The 26,646-nt window shown below is 35.1% G+C and overlaps 2 protein-coding genes across 3 annotated transcripts; both read right to left on the bottom strand.

The window, feature by feature from the left end:
• Positions 1-1,144: 1,144 nt before the first annotated feature.
• Positions 1,145-2,425, bottom strand: LOC119635433 (galectin-4-like). The gene is made up of 2 exons (XM_038030240.1): positions 2,235-2,425; positions 1,145-2,165 (listed from the first exon to the last, which is right to left on the bottom strand). Exons 1-2 carry the CDS (start codon positions 2,423-2,425, stop codon positions 1,145-1,147), a joined length of 1,212 nt encoding a protein of 403 aa, XP_037886168.1.
• LOC119635328 lies at positions 2,318-21,164 on the bottom strand. 2 transcript variants are annotated; one of them, XM_038030104.1, is made up of 7 exons: positions 19,670-21,164; positions 9,472-9,603; positions 6,593-9,411; positions 6,234-6,524; positions 6,068-6,172; positions 5,938-5,975; positions 2,318-2,350 (listed from the first exon to the last, which is right to left on the bottom strand). In XM_038030104.1, the coding sequence occupies exons 1-6, from the start codon at positions 19,808-19,810 to the stop codon at positions 5,957-5,959; spliced, it is 3,507 nt and encodes a 1,168-aa protein (XP_037886032.1). In that variant the 5' UTR covers positions 19,811-21,164; the 3' UTR covers positions 2,318-2,350; positions 5,938-5,956. The 2 variants fall into 2 exon arrangements, with proteins under 2 accessions (XP_037886032.1, XP_037886031.1); XM_038030103.1 differs by lacking the exon at positions 2,318-2,350 and having other exon boundaries at positions 5,815-5,975.
• Positions 21,165-26,646: the final 5,482 nt, after the last annotated feature.

Below are 26,646 nucleotides of genomic sequence, written 5' to 3'. Positions count from 1 at the left end.
CACTAGGGTGTATCAAGTTTGTGCGCACGTACGTAATGTAAGGTTAGTCCATATTTTATTATATATTTTTTATATACCGATCCATTCAGAGTCGTTTACTGAATCGATATAAACTTGTCTGTCCGTCTGTCCGCCTTTTTCACGTCTATTTTATAGACAGTAATTTTTGGGATAACTTGATGAAAATTTGATACACTGGCATAAAAAGAGAACTTGAGATAGACCCACCTTTTATTGTATCGGTCCGAGTCACTTTATGAATCGATATAAGTTTGTCTGCCTGTCTTCCAGCTTTGTTTTCTTGGGTTCAATGCATAGATTGCAATTTTTGAGGAATTTTAATGAATTTTGGACCCAAGGACGTACGCTATTAGAGACGATCCTGATCAGACCACATTCTCGGCCACTTCCCAAATAGTGCCTCATTTGGGAAAGTCGTTATATGAATAACTGTATTAAGCGAATTGATGCAGAGCATTCAATGTTGGGCCGTAACCCACTACTGTCTTTTTACTTGTTAGAATAATTGAGGAGTGATTTCAAAGGGTTTGACAATAATTATGTAAAATCAACGTCTATAAGTGTATGCATCTATCAATTTATCCATAATACATTTAGGATCAGTCCTTCCTTCTAAAGGGAATTAATATATAAAGCTTAGATTAGAGTAGAAACAATCGCAATCGTAATAATTTGTTCATTTACTAATTTTTGTTTATTGTCACTTGCTTTATTGTTGTAATAGTTTGATTCCGATATCAGTTAAATTGCAACACAAGATCGTTAAGTCTTGTACACGACACGAAAAGAAATGTGTTGCGACATGAGATGTTCGTATGATGCTACTCAGAGTAGGGCTATAAGTCTTCTATGTCCTTCCAAGGAGGGTCTTAGGAGGGCGTATATATAAAGGGGTTGTAAAATAGGAATTTTATAGAACAATCTCTCTCTCCCTCTCTCTTTTTTTTTTAACAATTATAATAAATTTTTAAGTTTTTATTTTTGATTTGATATCAGAAACAAAAAAAATGTTTATTAAACATTATGCGTATTTTATATGCATAGAGGAGAACAAATTCGTTGAATACAAGCTTTTTGTTATTTTCCTTTTTCACGTATCGTTTTCATTAATAATTTCCTGAAGTTATTTGCTTTTTGCATCTTTTCGATTTATAAATCGGATATTTGAAGCTATCACGCTCCATTTGGTTCTTCGGGGCAAATAAGATTCCGTGACTAGCATAACATTCCACAGTTTAATGTCGCCTTGTATATAGACGGTGTCAAGCAAGGTAGGATCAATAGCATTAGCGTTTTTCAGTAACACACGATGGTTCACGTGAACTTTCATATATGTGTGCGTGCAAGATATCAACATTGTAAAAGCTTTACCTGGGCGGAATTCAGTATCGACATCAAAACGATGACCTCTACCCCAGGCTCCATTTGAGTACACATTGCGCACAACTATAGTTCGACCAACGTTTCCGGCAAGTTGTTTGTTAAAGCGTACATTGATGTGTAACCCTACCGTGGGTGGCGGCCAGACTTTGCAACCAATTTGTATATTGACAAAAAACGATTGCGGCAGTAGCTTTATTCGCCCATCGATTTTTAAAATGCGTCCTACTTGCAAAATGCCACTCGGAAATGTCCCATAATATGGCAAAGGAATTTCATTTTTCGTCATCATTCCAAGAGTTAAACGTGTTGGCATTAATATCTGGCGCAGCTCTTTCACATAAGTGTCGTCTCCGTCCTCGAAATTTCTGTCAAAATCGCTTAGCGACTTTAACGGTATTGGTGAGGGCACAGTATGAGGCAGGCGTTCAGGATAGCTGTCTACCATAACACGTTCTACTTTAATACGATCTGCATGGCCTCTTATTTCGATGGTTCGTATCTCGCAATAAGGTAAGCGATGCGCGTATCTGCAAAAATGACAGCCATTCACGCTGATGAGAACGTGCGCGTTCGTGAAGAGAATTTGTATGGTAAAGGCGTGGCCACGTTTCAACTTGAAGGGGAGAGCAGACGCTTCCTCCTCGACTCCCCAAACAGATTCAATTTTGGTATTGCGTACAATATAATTTTGAGGCAGTCGGGGACTAATATGCAAAGCAATATCTCGAGTAAGATTCTCGATAATGAAATTTATACAAAATCTTTAAGGAAAAATTTTCAAAAATTACAAATTGAATGAACGTTTTCATTAAGCCATTTCTCCTAGTTACCCTTGACAATAGCTTTTCGTATAACCTTTTACTGTGAAACTACTTCCTTCCCTTAAACGCATCAAATGTTGATTGCGATAGATTAACTCCTGCACGTCATCACTACGCCAGCACAACTTACCCAGAATGAAAAAGGAAAGAACGAAATTTAAATTTGCCGTTATCAACAGATTCGTAACAGATTCGTACATCTATTGGTTTTCTGTGAAATATTGTTATTAAACGCAAAAACAATTGCCAGCACATAATTGCTTCTTAACTTTTTTTCTCATTGAATCGAATTTTGAATTTCGTTTAAAGCAAATTTTTGTTTAATTTTTCCCTAACACAAAATAACGTTTAGCACTTGCCGATTGGTAATATTGAAGTAAATGGAATCGAAGGAAGAAAATCGAAATAAAATTTATTAACTTTTCGAGTGTGTTTTTAATCACAAGGTAATGTATCTATTATTATTATTGCGTGCGAGATTTCGACAATTTGACCCAATAGTTGTAAAAGTCATGAAAACCTCACACAGTTTCTCGTAAATTAACCAAACTATCATTGTACCCTACATCACTTCTGGTGCAGGAAATATTGAGTTTGTGCAAAGGCATACAAAACCTAGAATGGCGTAATATAGACCCACCCTTTAATATACCGATCGATGCAAGCTTGTCTGATGTCTGTCCATGTAATTTGTTGTTCAACCCACAGGCAGCAAAGTTTAAGATATTTTAATGAAATTTAGTACATGTACGTCTTTTGATCCAAGGACGAGACCTATTGAAAATGATTTGGATCGGCCCACTTTTCCGACCGCTCCCCATAAAATAGAGAGTTCTTTTTCCAAAATTTTTCGACAGAATTTGCTGTGTAGTAGTATTTAGTTGTTTCTAAATTTATTAGAAAAGTTTGGTTTAGATGAGGCAAATTTTTGAACGCTATCTCATATAAACCTTCCTACGAAAACTAAATCTTTATAAAGTAACAAATTCTAATTTTTAATATTTCATAAGGAAAATTGGTTCACATTAATAATTTGACAAAAGCAACCTTACCACATTTGGTCCACGTATGTCTATTTTTGGTATACCATCGCATATCAGGGTTCTCAGGAAATGTAAACTCTTATAAGACAAAAAGGCATAATTGTTAATACTTTGTAGTGAAAATTTCCTCATGACAGTAAATTGGCATAATTGCACCAAAATTCAACCACATGGGTCAATTTTTTTGACCCATTTAAGACGTTCAAAAAAAGGTTTAATTTTTAATATTTTATAATGAAAATTAGTCCGTACCAAAAAAATTAATAATAAGGAGTTTGCATCACCTAACTCGATTTTTTAGCTTCTAACATATGTAAGGGTTATCAAGGAAGTGGAGAGAAACCACAATTTCTACTTTTCTATAACGTAAACCGGAAAATAATAACAATTTTGGGAAGCAAACTAAATTTGCTAACTGTAGATAACGTCGTGTGATGGTTTCAATATCCTTCAATAAGTGAGTTATCATGAAAAGTATGCCTCTGCATGAAAGTAATGCGCAATTTTTGATGTATTATTACCAAAACAGGCGAATAATTGTACTGGGAAATTCGTATAGAGTATCGCATGGTCGGCATTATTCGACTATAATATTCTTAATTGTTTTTATTTATCTTTTATATTTTATGCAATATCTAAAATACTGTCCATCTCTAGGCACAACTCATTTCCACATTTTCGAAAATTAATCGATCAACTTTTGAGGAATCGAAACAAGAGTTCATATATAAAAAGTAACTAAATCAAAATGACCCCATCTAGACAGAACAGCGCTTGTGATGAATCGTTTCGCCTTCAAATTTTTTTACTTCATTTAGTATCCATGATTGTAAATCGCTTCATTGTGAACATCGAATCGATGGAATGATTCCAAAATAGGAAAGTGGCATCGGGTGAAAGAAGCCACAAATCGGTGTTGACATACCTAAGAAATCGTTAAATTCAGTTCATCACACAAGCTTCACTTGCTGCAGTTCCGACTCGAACGTACATTCTGATACATATTTGCATGATATCCCTGAACAAGACAACAAAAGAAAGACTTAGAAACTGGATGCTGCTATCGACAGACGCTACAGGTTAAAAAAACTGAAGTACTACATGTGAAAGTTTGAAGGTATGGTCAAATCTTCCTTTCTAGGCAGGATGAGACCTCCGTGCATCTCTGATTGTTCAACGTCCCCACAATTGAACGGAATCCTGCTTGGGCAAAGTCATTCCTATGGATCTAATAGCTTTTAGACTATAATGCATTAGGATTTTTGATATTACGCTCGTCATCATTATGCGTACTCTTGCTTTCGGATTCTTGAATTGCCATCCAACTTCTTCCCTATGGATTTTAATATACAAGGTGCAGATATCGAGCCAACATAGTCAGGCATCAACTCGCATTCCGACTTGTCTGGCCCCGTCAGTGAAGCGCCGACCTGTTTGCTAAACATTGAGTATGTATAGTAAGTGGATTCTTAGTAGAGAAATCTGCAGGCAGATAACTCTTGACTCTCGATGACCTCTCGATGGGAGAGTTGCCGTTGCTGGATCGGCAGAGGCTAAAGCTGAAAATCAACTTTTAAGCCAGAAATACCCTACGGCCGGAAACTTCGCAGTTTAAAACTACTAGCTTTCTTTGTATATAAGCAACACTCAGAGAATGTCTCTTGTTGTTGTCATCCGGTGACTATCGGAAAAAAAGTGAGAAAAGAGAAAGAAATAAGGAAGCGACCGCAGCGGAGTGGTTGTCTGCCCAAACGGTAAGTGTTGTCTGTTTACTGACTAAGCAACGACTACGACCGAAGTAAAGTCTACCGCATTGGGGGTTGAACCCGCGAACACAAAGAATTGTTTCATGTTTTCTTCTACTCAGAAAGTAAAGAGAATGTGTCATCATTTTTCGTTGTAAATGAGGAAATTCCGTTATAGGAAAAAATGTTCGATTAATTAACATGTTACGATTCCGAAATTTTTTCTCAAATTTCATATGAGAAGCACTTTTCACATTTATGTCTTCTCCTATATCATAGGATCGCGGAAAAATGAAGAGAAAATTTACAGCTTCTTGCAGTGCAGAATACTATGACTGGTCGCGTCGCGATGCAGCTTTTCACATCAAAAGTGAATACTTCAAACAAGAAGGGACCTCTATGGGGAATGATTTTCATTCTCACATATCCCATTATTTGCTTAATAAAAATATATTGTAAGAGCAGATTTTTGAGAAAAGAAAATAAAAAATTTATTTCATTATATAATTCATACATTTTACAATGCGTATATATGTACACAAATTTAACAATATTTCACAAATATTTATAAGACTTAATTTTAAATGAAAATTCAGCAGAAAATTAATTTTATTAATATTCAGTAAAGTAAAACCAAAAATTGTGAGAATATCTTAATTATTTTAAAAGTAATTTAAATAGAAATATTAAATTCATATATTATTCTAATGCAATTTTTTTCACATTTAGAAGCGAAAAACGATTAGCCAAAGTAAACAACTTAAATTTGTGAAAAGATGAAAAAATCTTTAAAAAAATTAGTTATATATACAGAAAAAGAAATTTTTCTTTTTCGCTAATATATCAGAAAATATTAAAATTAAGAAGAAAAAAAGACTTTCGGTGCTTGGATTATATAGAGCAAGAAGAGAGGCAGAGACTTACTATTTTACATTAATACATCTTAAGACTTGGAATATTTTCTGTAAAAGAATGCACAAGAATGCCGTTAAGAAAGAAAAGATATGTCACGTCACTTATTCTAGAGGAGGGAATGTGTCGATAACCAATTTACCTATTTCTTGTAGCTCTAGAAGGGAGTGCTCGTCTGTTTGGCTCCACTTTCTCAGGACCTTTATAATATTTCGAGAGTGTTTTACTGTGTCGCGTGGGACGGCCACTGTTAACAAATAGAAAATTTAATCAAAGTTTATTTTGCAAATTAACTATCTTTAGCTTACGTTGCTGTGGCATTCTGATCGTCCGTTTTTTGACTATGTGGCGTTTCGCTTAGATTTAGTTTATCCGTTACTTCCGTCTTTATAGTTCTTTCCACTTCTTTTTCGTTACCAGCAGAAATTGCCGCGTCCCCTTCAACTTCTTTATCAATATTTTTTTTCCGTCCCCTACGCTTAGGGGTAGCAGGTATTTCTTCTTTTGGCCGCAGCACTTCTGTTAATGCTAAGCTGTCACCGATGCTAGCAGGCATGTCTGTATCTGAACTGATGGTTACACTTGCATCTTCCGATTTTCTGAAATTAAAATAATATCATCAGTCTGACATATACGCCGTTGATAAAATGAAAACTCGGTTACTTACTCGTATTCCATTTTTTTATCGGCTGCATCTTCCATGGCAGTAGAGGCATTTTCAGATTTTATTGCTAAATTACTCGAATGCGAGGGCCGACCTCTACCAGACGATTTCTTTTCATGAGTCTTTGCTGCTGCCATCGACCTGCTCTTGTCCATCGATTTGCGCACCATCAGAGTGACTTTATCGATTTGCTCTTCCAAATCAACCAATGAATTATCAGCATGTGGCTTACCTTCTACAATTACCTCCTTTATCAGTGGACGAGCAGCAGTAGAATCAGCGTCTTGTTTTGTTGTAGTTCCAGTAACATCCGCGTTATCACCACCACTTACTTCGTTTTTCAACTGCTGTTGTTGTTCTTGCGCCTGTTTTAGCGATCGCTTCAAGGCGCTGCGTATCTGCTCTATGGATTCCTTGGTAGCAGTTGATGAGGTAGATGTATCCGATGTAGTATGCGGTGGATCGGGCTTATCAGTCACTTTTTGCAGACCAATGGCCTCTAGAAGCTGTTGTCCTAAGCTTGCTTTTGAACTTTGATGTTTTTTGCTTTTTGAGCGACTACTTTCTTGATTGGATAACAATGAAGTGACGCTAGTGGCAGCGGAAGTCTGCGTTCTTAGAGCTTCGGTGGATGTAGACTTTGAAGCATATTGCATTTCTTCGCGTTGATGTTTGGACACTTGCGTTTCGCTATTAACGACATGCGATGTACCCGCTTTCGGGGCTTGTTCTTCCATTGAAGTCTTCTTTTTGTTATTAATTACATCTTGACCCTTCTTATTATCCTCACTGGTTGAGTCTGATTTAGGACGCGGCACGGTTTGTATAACTGTTTTACGTCTTTTGATTATGGGTCGCGTTATGACAGGTGCCAGGTTGATGCTACTTGGCAAAGCAAAAGAGATTTTATCTGTTTGCTGATCTTGCTTTTGCGGTTTGTTAGCAACAAGGGCTTGGGAGTCCGTTGAAGTGCTGTTAGTTGAACTCGTGTTCGCATGTTCCATAAGTACTATATCATCGCCTATATCAATGAGAGCGTCAAATTCATTGACGGGTAAGGTCAATATACTCGAATGGCTGCTATGGCGTCTACGTTGCGCCCTTTGTTGGCGACTTAAAGCGGCTTTTTGTTTTTGCAGCAAAGCCATTAAAGCTTCGGTAGATGCATCTACGCCGGCATTTAATAAAGCGAAATGGTTAACAAAAGTTGACTTCGAATCCACGTTGAGATTAGCCTGGGTTTTCGCAGGCGAAGACCGATGTTTTACGTTTGCTGTTGATTTGAGTTTTTCTTCTACACGCTCGTCTTTAACGTTATTTTCAATGGAGGAGATTGCCAAAGAATCCTTGTCTTTCTCAATAGTAGTCTTTTTAGCTCTCTTCGCTGGAAAATTGGTTGATTTCGAGTCCAACAAAGAAATTCGATCACGTTTAAGCGATAAATTGGTCAGTGAAGAAGTGGTACTTTGTGTACTACTTATATCTTTCCCCTCGTCGGGGCAAGCGGGAACCAATTGTACTGAAGTTTCAGGTGGCAATTTGTACGGGATTGAACTGTTCAAATCAGCTGCGGATATCTCTAGAGGTTTTGCCGCCGGCGGTGGAAGAGCGAACGTTTGTGCTTGTGCAGCTTTCAATAAATTCTGATGCTGTTGTTGGAGAGCTTGCGCAGCTAGTAGAACTGGTGCTAAATATGGCCCCAACAGCTGTGTTAAGTCAGTGTCTTGCAAAAGGTTCGGATCGGACATGATTTCAGTGAATTTTGAATTCCGTAGGCGCTGAATTTGCATTTCTATGGATTGGTGATCAATGGGCCACTTTAACGCTTTCAAAATTAATTTCAGAAGATCTGCATCACGAATAACTCTTCCTAATAGCATATCTTCAGGGAAAACCGGTTTAGTTAGAGATTGCTGATGAGTTGACGGAAGGTCTATAGGTTGAGGTGGTGGTAACATTGCCGGAGTAGGTGCCGAAGATGTACTTTTATTGGATTTATCAGAAGTTCTTTTGCTTCTTGTCGTTTTAATTTTCGGGGCAGCTATAATAATTTTTTCAGGTAGAGATTCTGTAGCAGTATGATTAACTGCTTCATTATTATTATTGATTTGCGGTTTTTGATGCGAAACTTTTAATAGGGATATTTGACCCGTACACGTTTTGATATTGTTTAAGGTTCTCGAAAGATTTTTACGCTTTTGTTGTATGATGTCGGCTGTGGTATTAAGATCGGCCGTATGCTTCGGGGACATGCTTTCCTTGCTTTTGTGATCTTGATTATCACATCCCGAATTAAGACGTGTCCCTAGCGCGTAACTGGCATTATTTTTCACCGGGTTTGCGTCGGCGTTAGTAGTAAAGAAATTTATAACCCCAGAAGGACTTTGCTTTTTGTTGCCAACACTATCGCTCGTATTTGTTTCTCTTTGGTACTGAGTAATACCACTAAAGGATTTCTGCGCTATGGATTTAGGTGTATACCGCGTATCTAAGAGTATGCTGTGTCGCCGTTGTGAATTACTAATAAGCTTTTGCTGATTGTCGCGTGTTAAAGGATCATTAACGGAAACATTAACAACAACATCCTCTTTATTTGTTGAGTGTGATGATGGTGGCGTGGCAGAATTCCTCTTGCTCTGGGATTTAAGTTCGATTTTAGATGGAGTTGGTGCTGGAGGCAAAGATTTATTATAATGAAATCGTGGTTTTTCCTTATTCAGATTTAAATCCAAATTGGTGAACTCCAGACCGCTATTAGACTCCGCGCCAGTAGCAGCAGGTGTACTGACTGTCAGAGCACTGTTGCTGGTAGCAGTTTTTGGCTAAAAATATGTTTGCTAAATATTTTAAGCATTCATCTTAAATGATAAGGAAAAACTTACCAAAGTACTTAATAGAAAATCTTTGAAAACTTGTTGAGTATGCTTGGCAATATTTGAGAGGGCAGCAGTGGCCTCCACCTGACGAAAGCACGTCTTACATAAGACTTTGGGTAAAATATCATGTTCATCAATCTGCAAAGGGATAAAAAAAAAAATTTTAAAAACATGTACACCACAGCAGCAACCGAAAGCGAAAATATCACCCTGTAGGACTGATGCAATCCGAAAGAACAAAATAAATTAATAACAAGCGGAAAAAATTGTATTCGACTGCACCGAATTCCTTGCACTCCCCCCGTCTTTATCGTAACAACAAAATAAAAAGAACAAAAAAACTAAACTTTCCTCCACTCTACACTAATAGGTGGGCGTGGCTGGCTTTTCATGTTTGTAGAATATGCTTTCACATTTTTTATCTTGTGTCTGTTGTAATTTATGAGTAACGAGCGAAAACCAAGAAAGCATTCTTTCGTTCTATGGACGACGAACCGGTTTAATCCCTTCAGACTTCAATGCTGATTAAAGCCGTACGTATATTCTTTAAAATATTTTCGAAAGCTTTCTCTTCCGGATGTTGCAAACACTTTTATAAAATTATTATACACCTATATGCCCCGGAGGTGGGTTCAATAAAAAATAAGTATTTTAACGACTGTGTATATGCACGCCTGAGTGGAATATGTGCACTGAAATTTCTTTACGTTTATTTCCCACACACTTACGGCTTTTTTAAATAAGTAAATTACTTTGTAAACTTATTTGTTACTTGCTCACAAAGGGAAGTTTTTAAGTGGAACAAATTTCAATGCTTTAAATTGCTAATGATCCTAGACGTAAATAATTCGTGCGTAAATTTAATATAAGTTATTACGGCATTCAGCGTTACGTGCTGCATTTATCAGAGCGAACTTTGAAAAAGGCATAGTTTGTTTTTGTTATAAAGGAAACTTATTTTGGTAGAGCGAATCAAATAAAATAATGAAAATATTAGGTCATATTGGAAAGTTTCCACGGATTCGAGCTTCTTTTCAAATAATTGCAAACTGCAATGTGGTTGATATTTAGTGCCTCTGTTATTTCCTTCTATTCCGGGGTTTTAATACCCCAAAGATTAACGAAAGAAAAAAAAAAAAATTGAAGAATGCTATCAGAACTCTTCAGGGTGTGAAGCTTAAAATATTATAGTAAGTCCTACCCATAAACCTGAGTGTACGAGGAGACTTTCAATATTTAGATTTTCTTTTATCAAACTTGAACCATCTTCCAAGCTCTAAATGCCATATTCTGTACCCGTTTTAATGCTAGCGAGCGCTTTTAAGCCTTTCCTTAATGTAACTCCATATATACAAGTTAATGCGATTTAATGAATGGATCCATAAAAACCCACGGTGTGGACAAAGGATAAATTTATTAGATACGTCGCATATCTCACGAAACACCATATTAATCTACGGTGCGGTATTTTTTAAACGACATAATGCCTTTCTGTTCGGGAAAAATTTTTATCAAATATTTCAAACTGAACCAGTTCTTCGAAACAACTATTATTACAGCCTACACCACTTGTTTTATAAGGGACTGTTAAGTTGGACTGTATGTGTGCAACATGCAGAAAGACCTGAGATAGAAGCACCTTCTGTAGGAACGACCAATTCAGAATGACTTTCTAAATCCATCTAAGTTTGTCTATATGTCTGTCTGTCTGTATTATATTATTGTGTTCCTACGTAATGTGAACCTCCTACGAGTCGCATTCTCTGCGATATTTTCATGACATGGTGGTGTAGGGTATTAAACGAAGGACTGCGGCCCAATATAATTTCACTTGCTTTGTTTTTTATATACTTCTTCTTTGTTAACGCGAATATAATCTTGAAAAGCCATTTTTTTGACGACGAACTATTATGTACAAATTATTGAATGTTTTCTCAATTATGGAAATTTAACTTTCATCGAAGTTTTTTTCGAATGTAAAAATCTGCCACCAAATGGCCTAAACCGGAAATCAATCCAGAAAATATCAGCTATTTTGGCCTATACTAAAAGAAACTATACTGAAGCGCCTTTGATTCGATGAAAAAATTTGGAAAAATTCTTTATTAAATACATACATGAAGCATGAATGTTCACAAATACCTAACTGTTGTCAAGGGAGAGTCTTCTTCTTCCTTTTCGATTGGTTAAATGTAAATTTTTGAAAGAAAAATCCACTTTTTTTACGTCGTTTAAGCTTGGAAGTACCGCGATTCAGTTCATTTTCTTCGCGATTTCGAAAAACACTTGCAGAACATTTACGCTTCCAAGTCTAATGGCGACCTCATCACAGTGTGCACAGTTCTCTTAGATAATTAAATCAATGTCTTTGCTGGCTAAATACGAAATTGGTCTCACGCCATTGATTCAAAATATCCATCTAAAATCAACTGTGACACTTCTTCGCAAAGCATTTACAAAAGAAAAAAATCTTCATAAACTTTATTTACAATATTTCATCTTCTTCCAGGAAACCTACTTTTTTATCTTCAAAGCAAGGCAAGGAACCGAATTTTGCTTGTTGACTAAACATTGTTTGTTGAAGGGAAAGAACTGGCACTGGCTGAAAGAAAATTTCAGAAACATTCCCGCGTTCAAAGGTAAGGTTTCTTAGTGGTTTGAGAATTTTAAACGAGGCTGTATGGACACTGTTGCATCTGAATGCAGTGGACGTAGAAAAACGGTGATGCAACCGGAAAACTTTGAAAAAATCTTGAAAATTATTCTCAATATTCGATAAGCAAAGCCGCAAAGGATAGCTGACGTCTCAAGGGTGTGAGGAAACCATATATTCAATTAAACTGGGGCTCGAGGTTATTCACTGTGAAACGAGCGTCACAATTGGAAGCCTGATATGATGGAAATAAACAGATTGAAGGTTGAATCGCTGCCCCACCTCCTTATTCTTTCTACATAAACTCGAACCGTGCTCCGGCGGTCAATATCTGTTTGGCAATTTTCAAAGGTTGTCCTAGGTAGAAGCGCATTTTGAGGCTGCTAACAAAACACTGTGCAAGGAGGCAGCCTTAGGAGGCTAATAAATAAGGCCAACTTTTGAGATATTTACTTAGTCAAGGGAAATATTGTTTGTACGTTACTACAAATGGATGGTAATTTTCCTTTTCTCTTTTTTTTTTTCTTCTCATATCGGTATATCTGGAAAATTCAATTGTGCACTTGAGGTAAAAATTTTCCGAACATTAGTCGTAATGGACTCAAACACTCGGTGTGACTAAGTTGTCATAATAACTTTATTGGATCATCTCCATCATTATCTCGCCTTCTTCCGCATTGCAAACGAAATCACAAAACACTCCACTTCCGCACTCTCATAATGGACCCGAAACAAGGGGATTATTTTACCGTTGCAAGAAGTACTAGAAATTGATTTCGGGATGGAAAGGGATCCTCTATGTGGAAAATTTTAAATTTTCTCTTAGTAATTTATTGCAAATATTTTATTATTTTTCCATACATAGACGTACATAGGCATTTATTTATGCACGTATTTATGTATTTGTGAAATGAAACATTGTATTTAATATGTAGCAAGTAATTAGTTTATATTAACTTCTTAGCACTTATTATCGCATTTATTCCATTCAAAGTACAATAAAATCTGTGTGTGAAGCGAAATTCTCTCAGAGTAAATGTCGCTGCATTGAGAGAAAAGAGATAGCGCAGGCAAGTTATTGGAGAATATGTGAACAGTGGTTTAAGTGCAAACAATTTTTACTTTAAACAATAATTTTACATAAGTTTTTACTACAAACGAAGTCTTATAAAGAGCGAAAATAATAGAAAATAATAATAAAAGTGTTAAGAATTTTCTGTTTTTTTTTTTGCTTTTAGTCAAAACAATCATACAAAGTACAAAACAAGTAAAAACACTATAGTGGACGATGGCTCGCAATTACGCATTCTACAGTTATTTATGTAATGAGTTTTGAAAATAAGGCGTTATATAGGAAGTGATCGAAAATGTTGCCCGATCCGAACCGTTTTCAATGGCATGCTTACTTGGACATATGCCAGTGCATAGAATTTCATCAATTTCATCGACCTGTAGGTTAAACATAAGGAAACAAGATGGACAGATGCATAGGTAAACTTAAACCGATTCAGAAAGTGATTCTGCGGTCTAATGAAAGGTGACTCTATCTAAACTCTCTCCGGATGTTGGGTTCATCCGCACAAGCTTAATGCGCCCTTGCATCGCAAGTGATGCAGGGCACAAAAATATAAACACACAATGCATGCATGTTATATTTTAACCCGCTTCAAGGATATTAATGCTTTCATAATTTTTTTAAATAAATCGATTGAGAGATTATACAATCTAAATTAATCCGTTTAATTTTCTAGCCTTTAAGATTATCTTGAACAAGCTAAAGTTAACAAGATTAAGTTTAATTTAAAAAAAATGTTTGCCAAGTGGAATATTCTCTAATATTTTTTTAAGAAGTAACTTTCTTTGTAATATTTTAATAAGTAAATGAACCCTAATTTTTTACAAAACCTTTGGAACCGAGCCTTTAAAAAACATACATTCATATGCCGTACACGGTCAAAAAAAGTGCTTTAATTTTTCCGTATGTTTTTCTAGATTTTAATTCTTCTCTTGTGTCTGAACGAACGGGCAACATACGAAATAGGGAACTGTCCGTGACATTCTGACACTTTAGAGTCTCGCAGATTTAGTGTCGTATTCTGAGCAACATCACAGAGACCTCGTAACTCACAAAGCTTTTCACTTTTACTTGCTTGGCTTTGCGTGACTTAACGACCTCGTTCTGTAACAAAATTGTTTCTGAAGCATTCTGCTGTGATTATTGCTCAAGATTAACGATTTTATGCAATGTGTCACAAGAAATAAACAAATAAAAGACATTGTTTTTCTTTATTCCTAGGGAGCATCCATAAAAAGCCAGTGTAAATCTCTCAGAAGCAGTTTGGATATGGGAATGATTGTCTTTAAACTAATTTTTTTCAACAGTTGTGTTCCAATAATTTCATAAACAAAACCGAAAAGTCCATCTTGACTTGTGCATAAAATGCATAAAAAATAAATTACTGGGCGGAGCGCATTGATATCGTTTTTAGTTTTTATGCATTGAATATAAGGTGCGGCCAAGTCGCACTAAAATGTTTTCTTGTTTGATGTACATGCGATGCGATGCGTTACGATAACATGTGTGGCGTAAACTGTGAGACAAGATTTCGTCCTTTTTTGAAATTAAAAATGCGTAAACAGCTGAACACAATGCACGCATCAAAATCATATGGTGATTGAAAATTCATCATATGGTTTTATTGTGCTAACGAAAACATTTTTGCAGGCATCTACGCGCAAAGTTGCAGCAATGCGAACGCACCACACATATGTTCGCTTATACGTATTTATGTCATATTTTTTCATTCGAATGAAGGATGCACAATGCTTGTGCTTGCGCTGCTTTCAGCTCTTTACTCAGGCGAGTAGTAAGTAGTAAATATTGTACACCATGTAACTTCTTCCCTGCGTTGTTTATGACCTCCATAGCAGATCATGCTACTACTAGATAGAATAAATCTAAATAGCGATATCGACGTAATTACATGATATGAAAACGTGGCCTTAAAATCAAGTGCATCCTCTTTTTCGTCATGAGATTGAAGGCATCAAAACCGTGAAATTTGGAGATCGGGATTTCTGCATATTATATTTCATTAATTTGTTCCAAAGCCGTTTCGAACAAATATATAACACGTACGTGTATTTACAATGAATGCAGTTATTTATATATGTACTCGCATATTCGTATATACGTTCATACGAACTACTAACACTAGTGTAGCTATACGAAAAAAATGTTCAAAGCAAATCTAAAGTTTTTCCCAATACAAACAAATCTCTCGCCATGAATATTATTCTCCTTTCCTTGTGTTCAGTTTTCGCCTAGCATTGCTTGTGTGCGTAGATGAGAGACTTTTCAGTTTTAATATGTATTTAGTCTTCTTCTTTTTACTCTTTTTCACGTGCACTTTTATCTTTCAATACAAATACAACTTGTATGTGTATGTGTATGTGTATGTGTTTCTATATATACAGATAGCTTTAGTTTAACACGGTGTCACGCGACTTGACAACCAAATTGCCACCTGTTGATGTATTTGAAATAGCGCTTTTAGTAGAAATGATGGGTATTCATAGATTTTAATGAAAATTAATTATTATTATTATTATTATTATTATTATTATTAATTTCGCCAGAGAAATAAATTCTAAGACTAAACTCTTAAAAGCACTAGCATCTAAGGCTATCGGCTTTTTATTAAAAACTCTACCGCACTTGAGATTCGAACCCACGACCATTGACTTGCTAGTCGTGATTCCTCCCCTTCGGCTACTCAGGCGGATAATGAAAATTAATGTTTTATGCACAATAACGTTGAAGATTTGATGCTTATAACAATAAGTTCCATTTTTTCCATTTTAGTCAGCAATCAGTCGCGTACAAAGTGCTTTAGGACCGTTTTCAAAAACAGCAAAAATCATGCCAAGCACTGTAAATGTAGTAAAGTTTATACATACATATTTTTGACGGGCGTAACATTCAGGGTTAATTTTATTTTCTCTTGACAAGTTCGTCGTCGCAAAATTTAACGTGGAAAAGGGAAATTTTACTATATATGTTTGCATTTGGTGACGTTACGCTGGCCAAAATGGGTAAAAAAAAAGTGTTATCTGCGTATCTAGTACACACTAATGTTTAATCTGATACAAATATTTATCAAGGCCATCTAAAAATTTAATGCCGTCAGATGATCGAATCGCGTATAAGTGGGTGGAAAAGTTGAAATGGAACCTGGCATAAGCTATTGTCTGAAGTTTGTTGGCCAAGCTTGCAATGTTTATTAAACAGCAGCAAGCATACGGTGAACAGGCTTGTTATTAGACTGTGAATACATCGAAACTTTATCCTAAAGGGAATATAGATATACCCGTCTTTCTTAATTGTGCATAAGAGATTAGCAGAAATACTATTTCCTCACATCGGGTGCGCTAGATAAATTTTGAAGATGTGATACGTCAATCCACAATTCCTATAAGTAATATGTACGTTCTTCATTAAAATCCGTACTATTTTTAGAAAGTGCCAACCTTCGACATTCGCCAAATAATTTGTTTATGAACTACAGTGATTTTAGTTGTTGTTGTGGCAGAGAGAGATAAAAGTTCACATTTTGCGAGTTGATTAAGTATTGGTAAAAAAAAAACACTATGCGTTACGGCTTGGAAAGCATCTCGTCTTCATTAAAATCGAAGGGTTTCTAATTGTCTTCTGATTCCAATTGGCACCGATGTTATTCTAAAAAAACCGATGATACTAAATTTAGTGCAAAAGAGACGACTACGTCAAATATGTACTGACAACTAGCCTCGATAATGGAAAAGCCAAGCTGCAAAGGGGAAACTGACGTGCCAAAGACATCAAGAGATATTCACTATTTGGCATGAGAAAGCTGCCTTTACTTCGCATGGGATCAAGTGCACCACGCCACAAGCCGATGACTACAAAACCAAAATATTCATGAAGCAAAATCCGAATAGTTGCTCATTGCAAATTCTAAAATGACGCTTCGGGCAAAGGAATTTGAATGAACTAATGAGCTCACTGCGGAAACTGAAGCTAATTTTCGAAAGTTTTTCTTTAAAAAGAACTTCAAATTTTTAGAGAGTCTTTGCACTTATTGAACAAAGTCAAATTTCGCAAAAGGACGACGTTCTCTCTTACTTAGTCAGAAGAATTATTGACCGATGTATTATTTCAGTAAAGATTGCATTCACTTAGCTACAACAACCATTTTGTTAATATCATTCGGTTTGCAACACTTGATGCCCGCCATGTACTCCGTAAGACGCATAGTACCCTGATAGTTCGAATGAATTTTTCATTATTAGCAGTTCCGTCTACCTGCCACGTATATTGTTCAACTAAAAGCCATCTTTCCATGTTAATTTGTCAGGGGATTTCCAAAACTAATAAAAATAATGCAATATGATATATTAAACGTTAATAATAAACGGATGGAGGGAGCGAAAAAGAAATAAAGAGAGAAGTACTTTTCACGTAGATAAATATTAGACTACCAGTTAAAACAGAGAACTTACGTCGCAGGTAATGTTTCAAGAATTACTTTTACATGTTCGCCTATTACTCTAATTGCTGTATCGTCGTTAACCTAACGTATTACCGAAATATTTTACTTCATCTCTATTGTTTCTTACGGAAATTGGAATTCGTCCAAATAACTTAATTATGTTTAAATAATGGAACTTTTCAACCAATTCCCTAAGATTCCATCAAATGCAATATATATTGCTTCCCTAATCAAATTTTTTCCTTATGATCTCGTATCTGTATCACATCCTTATTGTTCTCCTCTAGCCTACATTAAACTCAATATATGTAGAAACATTGTTTATTTAAATAATGTTTTTGTTTACAAAATTTCCTATCGGGTCTTTCATAAGAAAATATGCAACATATTAACTTACATATAACTCGTTTTTGCATACAATTGCAGCCACACATCTGCGTATGTGGGTAACATACACTGAGTAACATTTAAATGAAGGCAGCCAAATATTCGTTAATAAATTTTTAAAAAGCAATATTTTTATCATTTCCAGGTGACAGATGGATTTTAATATTGAAAACATGTATAAAAGCCTGTGGAATAAAGTTAGCATTAAGCGAATCCTTAGCTACTAAATCTCTAGGAAAAAAGAAACGCTCTTTTTTAACTTTTCCTTCGTCCAGTTCTAGCGACTATTAGCGAAACCGTTTCACTCGAGGGAAAAGATCAGATCTTTAATTTGTAAAGAGATGAAGGCAAATTGCCTTGGTTCCCTATATCGCGGCAGAAGAGTCGTCATCAAACCTAGTAGTGGGGACAATTTTTGCAAACTATTTTATTTATTATAAAACGTCTTAAGATATCAAATGAGGCTTAACTCCAATGCAATAATTTCCCGAACAACAGATGCTTGGTTTTATGGCAAACTAATTCAACGTCTTTTTGGTTAACGTAATGTTAGTACTAATACAACTCTGACATAGTTTAAAACCTATTAATTACTCTAAAAAGAAATCACCGGAATTTCTTGATTTTTCTTAGAAAGGGATGATTAAAGGAGGCATTGGTCAAAAAAAAGATAGTAGATTGCAGTGATAATGGGTCAATTGCTTCAAATAATTAATAGAAGATGAAATCTTATTTTTAGAATCGCTTCATGGTTATAATCAACTTGCAGCCATTCAAGCAAAATTGAAATTTAAAAGAAGCCTTTACTTTTAATGTACAAACCTACAAATTCCAACAGTTAAGGAATGAAGGTATAATTTTTTTTCTAAAAATATTGAAAAACCGTTCTTTGTCTTCAAGCGAACATCGGTCAGTGTAGGCGCATAAGTGTAAATGTTTCCAGTGCTGTGCACCATTTGCTTGTTGGTAATCCTTGACTATTTTGCTCTGCACAGCGAGAAGAAACTCGAAAGAAAAATAAAGCATAAAAAATTTAAAGTGAAAACTAGGTACAATAACAAAACACAAAATTTTGCATATGTACGAAACGAAAGAAGTGAACAAGCGAACAAACACTAAGGCCAACACTTATAAGAGAGCCACTATTATCTCACACAAATAAACCGATAGAGCATACATATGAGCTTCATTGTAGGCAACAATGACAACAACAACAACAAAAGAAGAAGAAGAAAAAAACAAAATAAATAAATAAACGGGAACAAAATATAAAAATAAAAAGTAAATGAAACAAAACGCAATCTTTCTGCTTTTCTACATTTTCACGTTCATGGTATCAAACATACACATACGATTGCAATGTTAAATCTGTTCACGCACATACCACGTACGTATGAATGTTTGTAAATATGAACACTGGTATTATTATTTGTGTGTGGGGTAAGTTTAAAACATAAAAACAAATTTCTTTGCAATGCCCAACGAAAGATATGCTTGTGTGCAAGCAAATGATGTTGAAACAAAAAGAAAAAAAAAAAAAAAAAAAAAAAACAAGGAAACCCATGCACACTTAGTTGCTTGTGCGCACGTAATTAGGTAAAGTTTTATATACATATGTCGTTACTTTACTAACCTTCAAATATAAGTATTTTTCGATTTTATCCTTTAAGCCGGGAGTTTTTAATACGTAAACACATTCGGGCATGGAATTTTTGCCCTTAGTATTGGCGGCACAAACACGGCACAAATTTTCTAAAGTTGTATGAATTTCCATCTTCCTTAATATTCGTCGCGGACTCTTGTATTATGGCGCAAAATTTCCTCAATTGTTTCTGCCTTGAATAGTAGTCGCGCGGTTGCTGTAGTGGTAGTAATAGAGGAAATATTTTTTTTTCGTTTAGAAATGTCAATGAAAGAATCTCCTATAAGTGACAGGCGATGAATTAAATAAACGCATAATCTCCTTGAGTAATTTATTATGGAAAAGCCAACGTTTAATTACACACACACTCAATAATTTTTCAATACGAAATTGCATTTAACGGGCGATTTTTTCGAGGCGGCCAAAAATCTAAAAAAATAGGAATTAACTACACACCAGCCGAAATGAAAACAACCAAATATTTTTGAAATATTCTCGCTTCTCTTTTTCCTTTTTTTCACTCATATATTTATGAAAGTTATTTCAATTACATACTGACATGAAAGCGTATTTTATATAAATATACAGACTGAGTTGCTATTATTCGTTGTTGTATTTGTTTGTTATTTTCACGTTTCTATCTCTCATTTGTTCATTGTTTCTTATTCCCGCTTACAGCGTATTCTTGATTACTTAACACACAACCGTTTATTTGAAGTTGATGCCTGTGTTGGTGAATTTTTTTTTACATTATGCTTGTAGAGAGATTTTAGTTTTGCTCGCTCGCTCGCTCGCTCTCTCTCTCTTTCTCTATTTCTTTCGTTCGCTCTCAATAGAAATGTGGATAGAAGAGTTTACAAGTTTTCGTATCGGGTTTTGTTCGCTCTCTGAGAAATTGCAGTCAGCTATTTTTACATTAGCTATGCATGTATTGCGATGAGAGTTAAAATTGAGCTGGTATTTGTTATTTTATTATTATTTTTTTCTTTTTTTGTTTTGCGTATTGTATTCGCGCACACAATTACGTTTAAAAATATATGTATATATGTTAGTTGTGTGTTTTACTGTGTTTATCTCTTCTTCTTTTTCTCTATTAGGTTTTTTGTTTTTTTTTTTTAAAACTGTTTTATTGCCTGCCTGAGAGCAGCTATTGTTGTTGCCGTTGTTGTTGTTGCTATTCGTTAAACCTCCGTTTTACTTTATGTAGCTGTCTAACTTGTGTGTCATCATCATTGCTACTGTACATGTTTAATAACTATATATGTAGTTGTTATTATTGCTGTTGACATTCATATAAATGCACTTTTGTGTTTGTATATATACATTAGATAGTATTCGTTGGCTGGCCTTTTAAAACACACAACGCCACCTTACGTTCAACATACACTTTAACTGTACTCTTGATACACACACTTGAAAAATTCTTTTTAATTGTACTTTTATATGTTAGCACATAATATTTTAATACAAAGTAAATTTATTTATTTTTATTTTTATTGTTTTTTTACTCACAAAATGTATGAATTTTAATTTTATTTATTTATTTATTTATTTTTTTCTACTTTGTAATATCTCTCTTTATAATGTTTAATATGTTTATCAATTATTGTTGCTTATATTGAAAACACACACTTGCAGCGCACTGAGATCAAACGTATACTGAGGCAGATTTTTAACAAAGCAGGCTAGTGTAGCCAGCTACTCGCATATTCATCTGACTTACCAACACACTCTCACTTACACAGGCCAACTTTCTTAAGCATATGTATGCGTAAATATGAATACATGTATACATGAATTTGTAACTAAATTTGTGTGTGCGCATTTGTGTATACAAATTCAGCCAATTTTTGTAATAGTATTAGTAAAAATCGTGATGAGTGGTTTTTTTACTTCTCATTGTGCATGCAATAGTAGTAGTTGTTATGTATGTAGTTTTCAAACTATTTTTCCTCTACACTCTATGCTGTTATTAAAAATTTTTTTACAAAATTTTTGAAATCTTTTCGCCCTGGAAATGGCTAACGAATGTCTTTTTGTACCGATTTCGATATTATTCCGTTTGTTTGTTTCAGGTTCCGGTTTTCATTCACTACGACGCGTTGTCGTTTCACGTTACATTTAGATTATCGCTCTTGCATACATGCACATATATATATTTTCTGCGCGCATACCTATTTACTGTCTGCTATATAGATGTTGTTGCTTTTGTTGTTGTTATTTGGTTTTCGTCTGTTTTTTTTTCTTTTTTTTTCATATTTGTTTTAAATTCTGTTTTATCACCATTATAATATATAGACGCGTATGCACATTTGCTTGTATATGTGTGCTGCTGTCACAACTTGTTGGTTTTCTTAGTTTAATCTGTATTAAACATGCTTTTGCTCGCTGTGTGTATAGGTTTTTGAACTTTTTGTTTTTCTTCGTTTTTTTTTTTTTTTTTTTTGTTAAATGCCTGCTTTTGCTTTCTCGTCACTCACACAACAACGTAAAATGTTTAAATATTACACACGTGTAAACATAAGCGCGTATGTGCACTTATTTATATACACTTGTGTGTAAGCGGAAAGTTTTTCTTTTGTTTCTTTTTGCTTTTTAGAGAGGCCCTCTTTTTTTTGTTTTCTTTCTACTCTCGCAATATATGCTTTGTACATACCTATTTATATATATATATATTTATATATACATTTATACATATATTTTTACATACATATTTATACATACATGTATATATATATTAATGTGTGCATTTAATATACGTATACTTATAATTGTGACCTGCATAACAAGATTGATCTTATACTTGTATATGTTTCTCTATCTACCTACCGTATACAGTGTAGATGGAAATGTATCCGTTGTGAATGCAATGGCCTAGCAGGAGTTTTGTGTTTTTCTCCATAATTGTGTTAAACTCATTTTGCATTAATACATTGAAGATTAGTCTTCAGTCAGTGCGTATGTGTGCGCATTTCGCTTAATTAGTAACAATCGTTCCGAATACGATGAGACGTTAAATTGCATTGTAGTGGTGGTATTGATTCCAGTTGTGAGTCGTCCTGCTTCTATCTATGATTCATAGGCATATGAATATATTTTTTGTAAAGTTATTTAAAGATGTTTACGATATACGTTTGCATGTATGTGTTAATTTTGCAATTGTTTACTGATACAGACATACAATGCATTGTAAGAAAGAAGAAATGATATATGATTTCTGAAGAAATCTTAACTGAACAAAATCATAGAATTTTTAGCCTCGAATGAAGTTATATATCAAGATTTAGCTAAGTAGGACTTACGTATGTTAGAAATCTTTACTTCACACTTGTCCTCAAAATGCGTCGCCTTTCCCTGATTGATTGCTGCATAACAAAACTTCGAAATGATCTTCTCGTTCCTTGGAGGTTACTTTAAACGAAGTGGCTCACCAAGTCGTAGTCTCATTAAGCTGACCACGTTGTACATTTGCATTTGCATGCATTTTAATTTTCATGGCTGTTTATCACTTATGTGTTTCAAATTGTTCAAAATTTTCGCTTCTGATTTGTTCCACTTCAAATTGCAACAGTGTAAAATGGAACAGTGTGTGTTAGAAAAAAGTCAATAAGTTACCGTTAGCAAAAATATAGTTGCGACTTTTATTGTGATTTTCAATTATTGTATATCTTATACTTACACTTACTTATTCCTAATCCTAATTCATGAATGCCGGCAGATACGGCTATGATTGCTATGTTTTGGTAAAGTTTAGTCTCATTTTTTCATAAACTACAATTAACGAGAAACGCTATCCAAACAAGGATTACATTTTATTCCCCTTTTCCATATAGATAACGTAGTATTCCGTTAGTTTAGTGTAGGATGACCATTGGCGAATCTATATGATTTTTATAGATATGAGCAAACTTTAAACGAAAAGTAACAAAATTTGAGGACATTTCCACCGTTGCTTCGCTTGAACGGTATGCTTTCCCCTTATAGGAACCTCACATATCTTCAACCACAGATGACGCGATGAGCCTCAGTAAACCGCTGTGATCTGTAAATTAATGTTCGGAATGGCATGAAATTTTGATGCATGTTGTGTAGAAAGTTGTAAAAATTATATGGATTCGTCAATAATGTGCGGCATATATATGTCAACCTGCAACCTTATTGACCGATATGTTATATAGACATTCCAGGACATTTGATTGCATGGAAGTAAGGAAAAATCTATTCCTTTATATTTTAAATCGTGTTTGTATCCAATGGACAGCATGTTTTCGATTATAATACGAACTGCAAATCACAAGTACACCTTCCGCCTAATGTATGCTAATTGTCACCTGATTTAAGTAAGTTGTTAATTGTTAAGCGAAAATTGAATCAGATTTATTTCATTGTCAAAGCTAGTTCGGCAATAGAGTTCGAGAAAATTTGAGCCTTAGTTAGTTTTCCCCCACCGAGTAGTTAGATGGTAAACGCGATTTTGATAGACGGAAGGAAATGTACTTGTGTTTTTTGCAAATATATAGTGTTGGAGTCTTCAATACTTTGCAAAAAAATCCTCTCTATTCCCACAGTATATATTCGTTGGAATAAATAAACCAATAAGGCTTTTCATTTATTATTTCATACAGCCTAGTATGACAGCATATGGAGTGCTTCCCAATTGTACAATAAAAAAAAAGGAAAACGAAAAAGTATAAATGAAAGTTGAATATAGTAGTGTGTAGCGCGTCTGCTCATATTACTTTCATCAATTGTTAAGAAGAAAAGAAAACGCAATCGTTCCAACGAGACCTTGTCGTTCGCTTTCAACAAGAAATCATGCAGCCCCAAACTTCAGAATGACTTAAACAAAACCTAACAAAAATATGTGAATAGCGTCAGATAAATAGGGTAAACTTCAGCGCCACACAGAACAATTCTGTCCCACTGGGGGATGTCAGTGTACAGGAATCGGCAACTCTTAATATTCTTGGCGTGAAAATAAAAATAATATTCGTTGGACACAAAATGTATTCCAAGGCGTACGGTTTTTGCAAGAAACACTTCATAGCTGAACGTTTTCACGGAAGCTTTCGTAGCTTTACGATCTTGTCTGCGAATTCTCGACCGGGTACAGCGAAGAGCTCAGAGACTTAGGGACCGCGAAATTGTGTTCAACACTCTCAAAACCGCTCAGTACCGGCATAGTGTCGACTGCGTTGTGCACACATGTAGATAAATCCAGGGCCAGTGCTCTGTAGAAATAAACAGGATTTGAGAACTACTCTGACTTTTCAGCGTTGCCACAGAACACACCAGTAAGATTTGTTCTTCGCAGTGCGTGTGCCTTCGGAACAACTCACTTGAAATAGACCCTTCCGCCGATTCAGATGTTTCCACTTCCAAGCCGAACGCGTACAAACAACTCTCTCATTTTCCTTCACCTTCTGTCTATAATCCTTCCTCCGACCATTAACGTACCTTCATGCAAAGGGGACATACTATTAGAAACTCGTCGATTGCAAAAAAAAAAAGTTAGTTTGATTTCAATATCCCATAAAGATAGGCTTTTAAAACTTGTCGATTGCATAAAAAAATGAGATGATTTCGGTAGAAGGCTTTTGAAACGCGTCGAATGTGTTTTGTTTGATATTTAGAAGAAATAGAAGTTTCGAAATTCCCTTCTAGCAAGCCTATAATACAGCAGGCAGCGAAATTTGAAACTAACCATATCATTACCATATATGAGATGTTTTAATAAGGCTATACTATGGACTTTGCAGCCGTCCTAGTCAAGTATCCTAAATACTCGGCAATAAGGTAAAGAATAAAGCAACAACTTTTTGTAACTGCATCTATTTTTCACTTCAGTTTCACTATTGAAAACCAACATATGATATGAAAATATGATATTGAAATATTAATTTTGGACCCTAGTCGGCCATGGGTACGAATGATTACTATCTTATAGAACATCTTCTTGAGAAAAATTGCACTTTTGCTAAATTTAATTTCTTTCATTTCGTGATCCTTACGTGCTTGTCAAATGAAAACAAATTGTATAAGTAAGACGCATTACACATCTTCTGAACCACAAGAATCCATTTTCAAGACTACGAAATCTACCGAAGTGGCGCGACTCTAAATACAGGCAAGGTTCAAACAAGGCACACTGTTCTAGTTCCCAAGTACTCCGGGCGATATCTTGCCAACACAGCAAAACGTTCGCCAAGCCAGCGAAAGAAAATAAGAGAAAGAAAATTACGTTTGCATGCAAAGAGTCAAAAAGGAATATTGCAGCAATCCCTCTCTGCAGCATTTTCTACATGAATTGAAAATTCGAATACTGAGCGTCTTATACAAACCTTTCGTAAGGAAGAAGCTTAAGGCGAAATAGAGCAAAAGCCCAAAGTAGAATCAGATAGTCTAGTAGACACAAATACAGTGACTCAGAACGGACATTACATTTGTCGAAAGCATCATAATACGCATACTACTTGCTTTGATTTGAAACTATTTACCGCTCGTCCGTCTGAGGTCATGTTTATGTGTAAGAAAGGGAAATTTAAGCTCAGGTTTTTAGATTAAGTTCAAGAACGAGTCTAATTCGTTTAATCGTTCATACCGTTCGTTCATGTCGTTACCTACAGCGTAGTTTTCAATTATAGTCTTAACTTTAACCTTAAATTTATGCATCCATGAAAATGAAAAATCAGCTAAATTCGAGAATTACAAAAGAACTAAAAAAAAAAATCAGCTACGGTATACATCATATATAAAGGAAGTATTCGATTCCTATAACATATTGCCTAGTTATATAAAACTATGATTTAAAACCGACACGATTCTTGCGACGAATATCGAATGAATGGTATTTCACGTGTTCCTTCAAGAGCACTCGCTAGCATTGGGAGCATTGAAAATTCCAAGCCCGTCCGAAAGTAGTTTTCTTTTCCCAAAAATTTACATAGTAATTTTTAGTCTAATATCTC

The sequence above is a fragment of the Glossina fuscipes genome, unplaced genomic scaffold (genome assembly GCF_014805625.2).
Source record: "Glossina fuscipes isolate IAEA_lab_2018 unplaced genomic scaffold, Yale_Gfus_2 26, whole genome shotgun sequence".
NCBI lineage: Eukaryota > Metazoa > Arthropoda > Insecta > Diptera > Glossinidae > Glossina > Glossina fuscipes.
The sequence above is the reverse complement of the archived record's forward strand: the minus strand, read 5'-3'. Positions and strand labels throughout refer to the sequence as shown.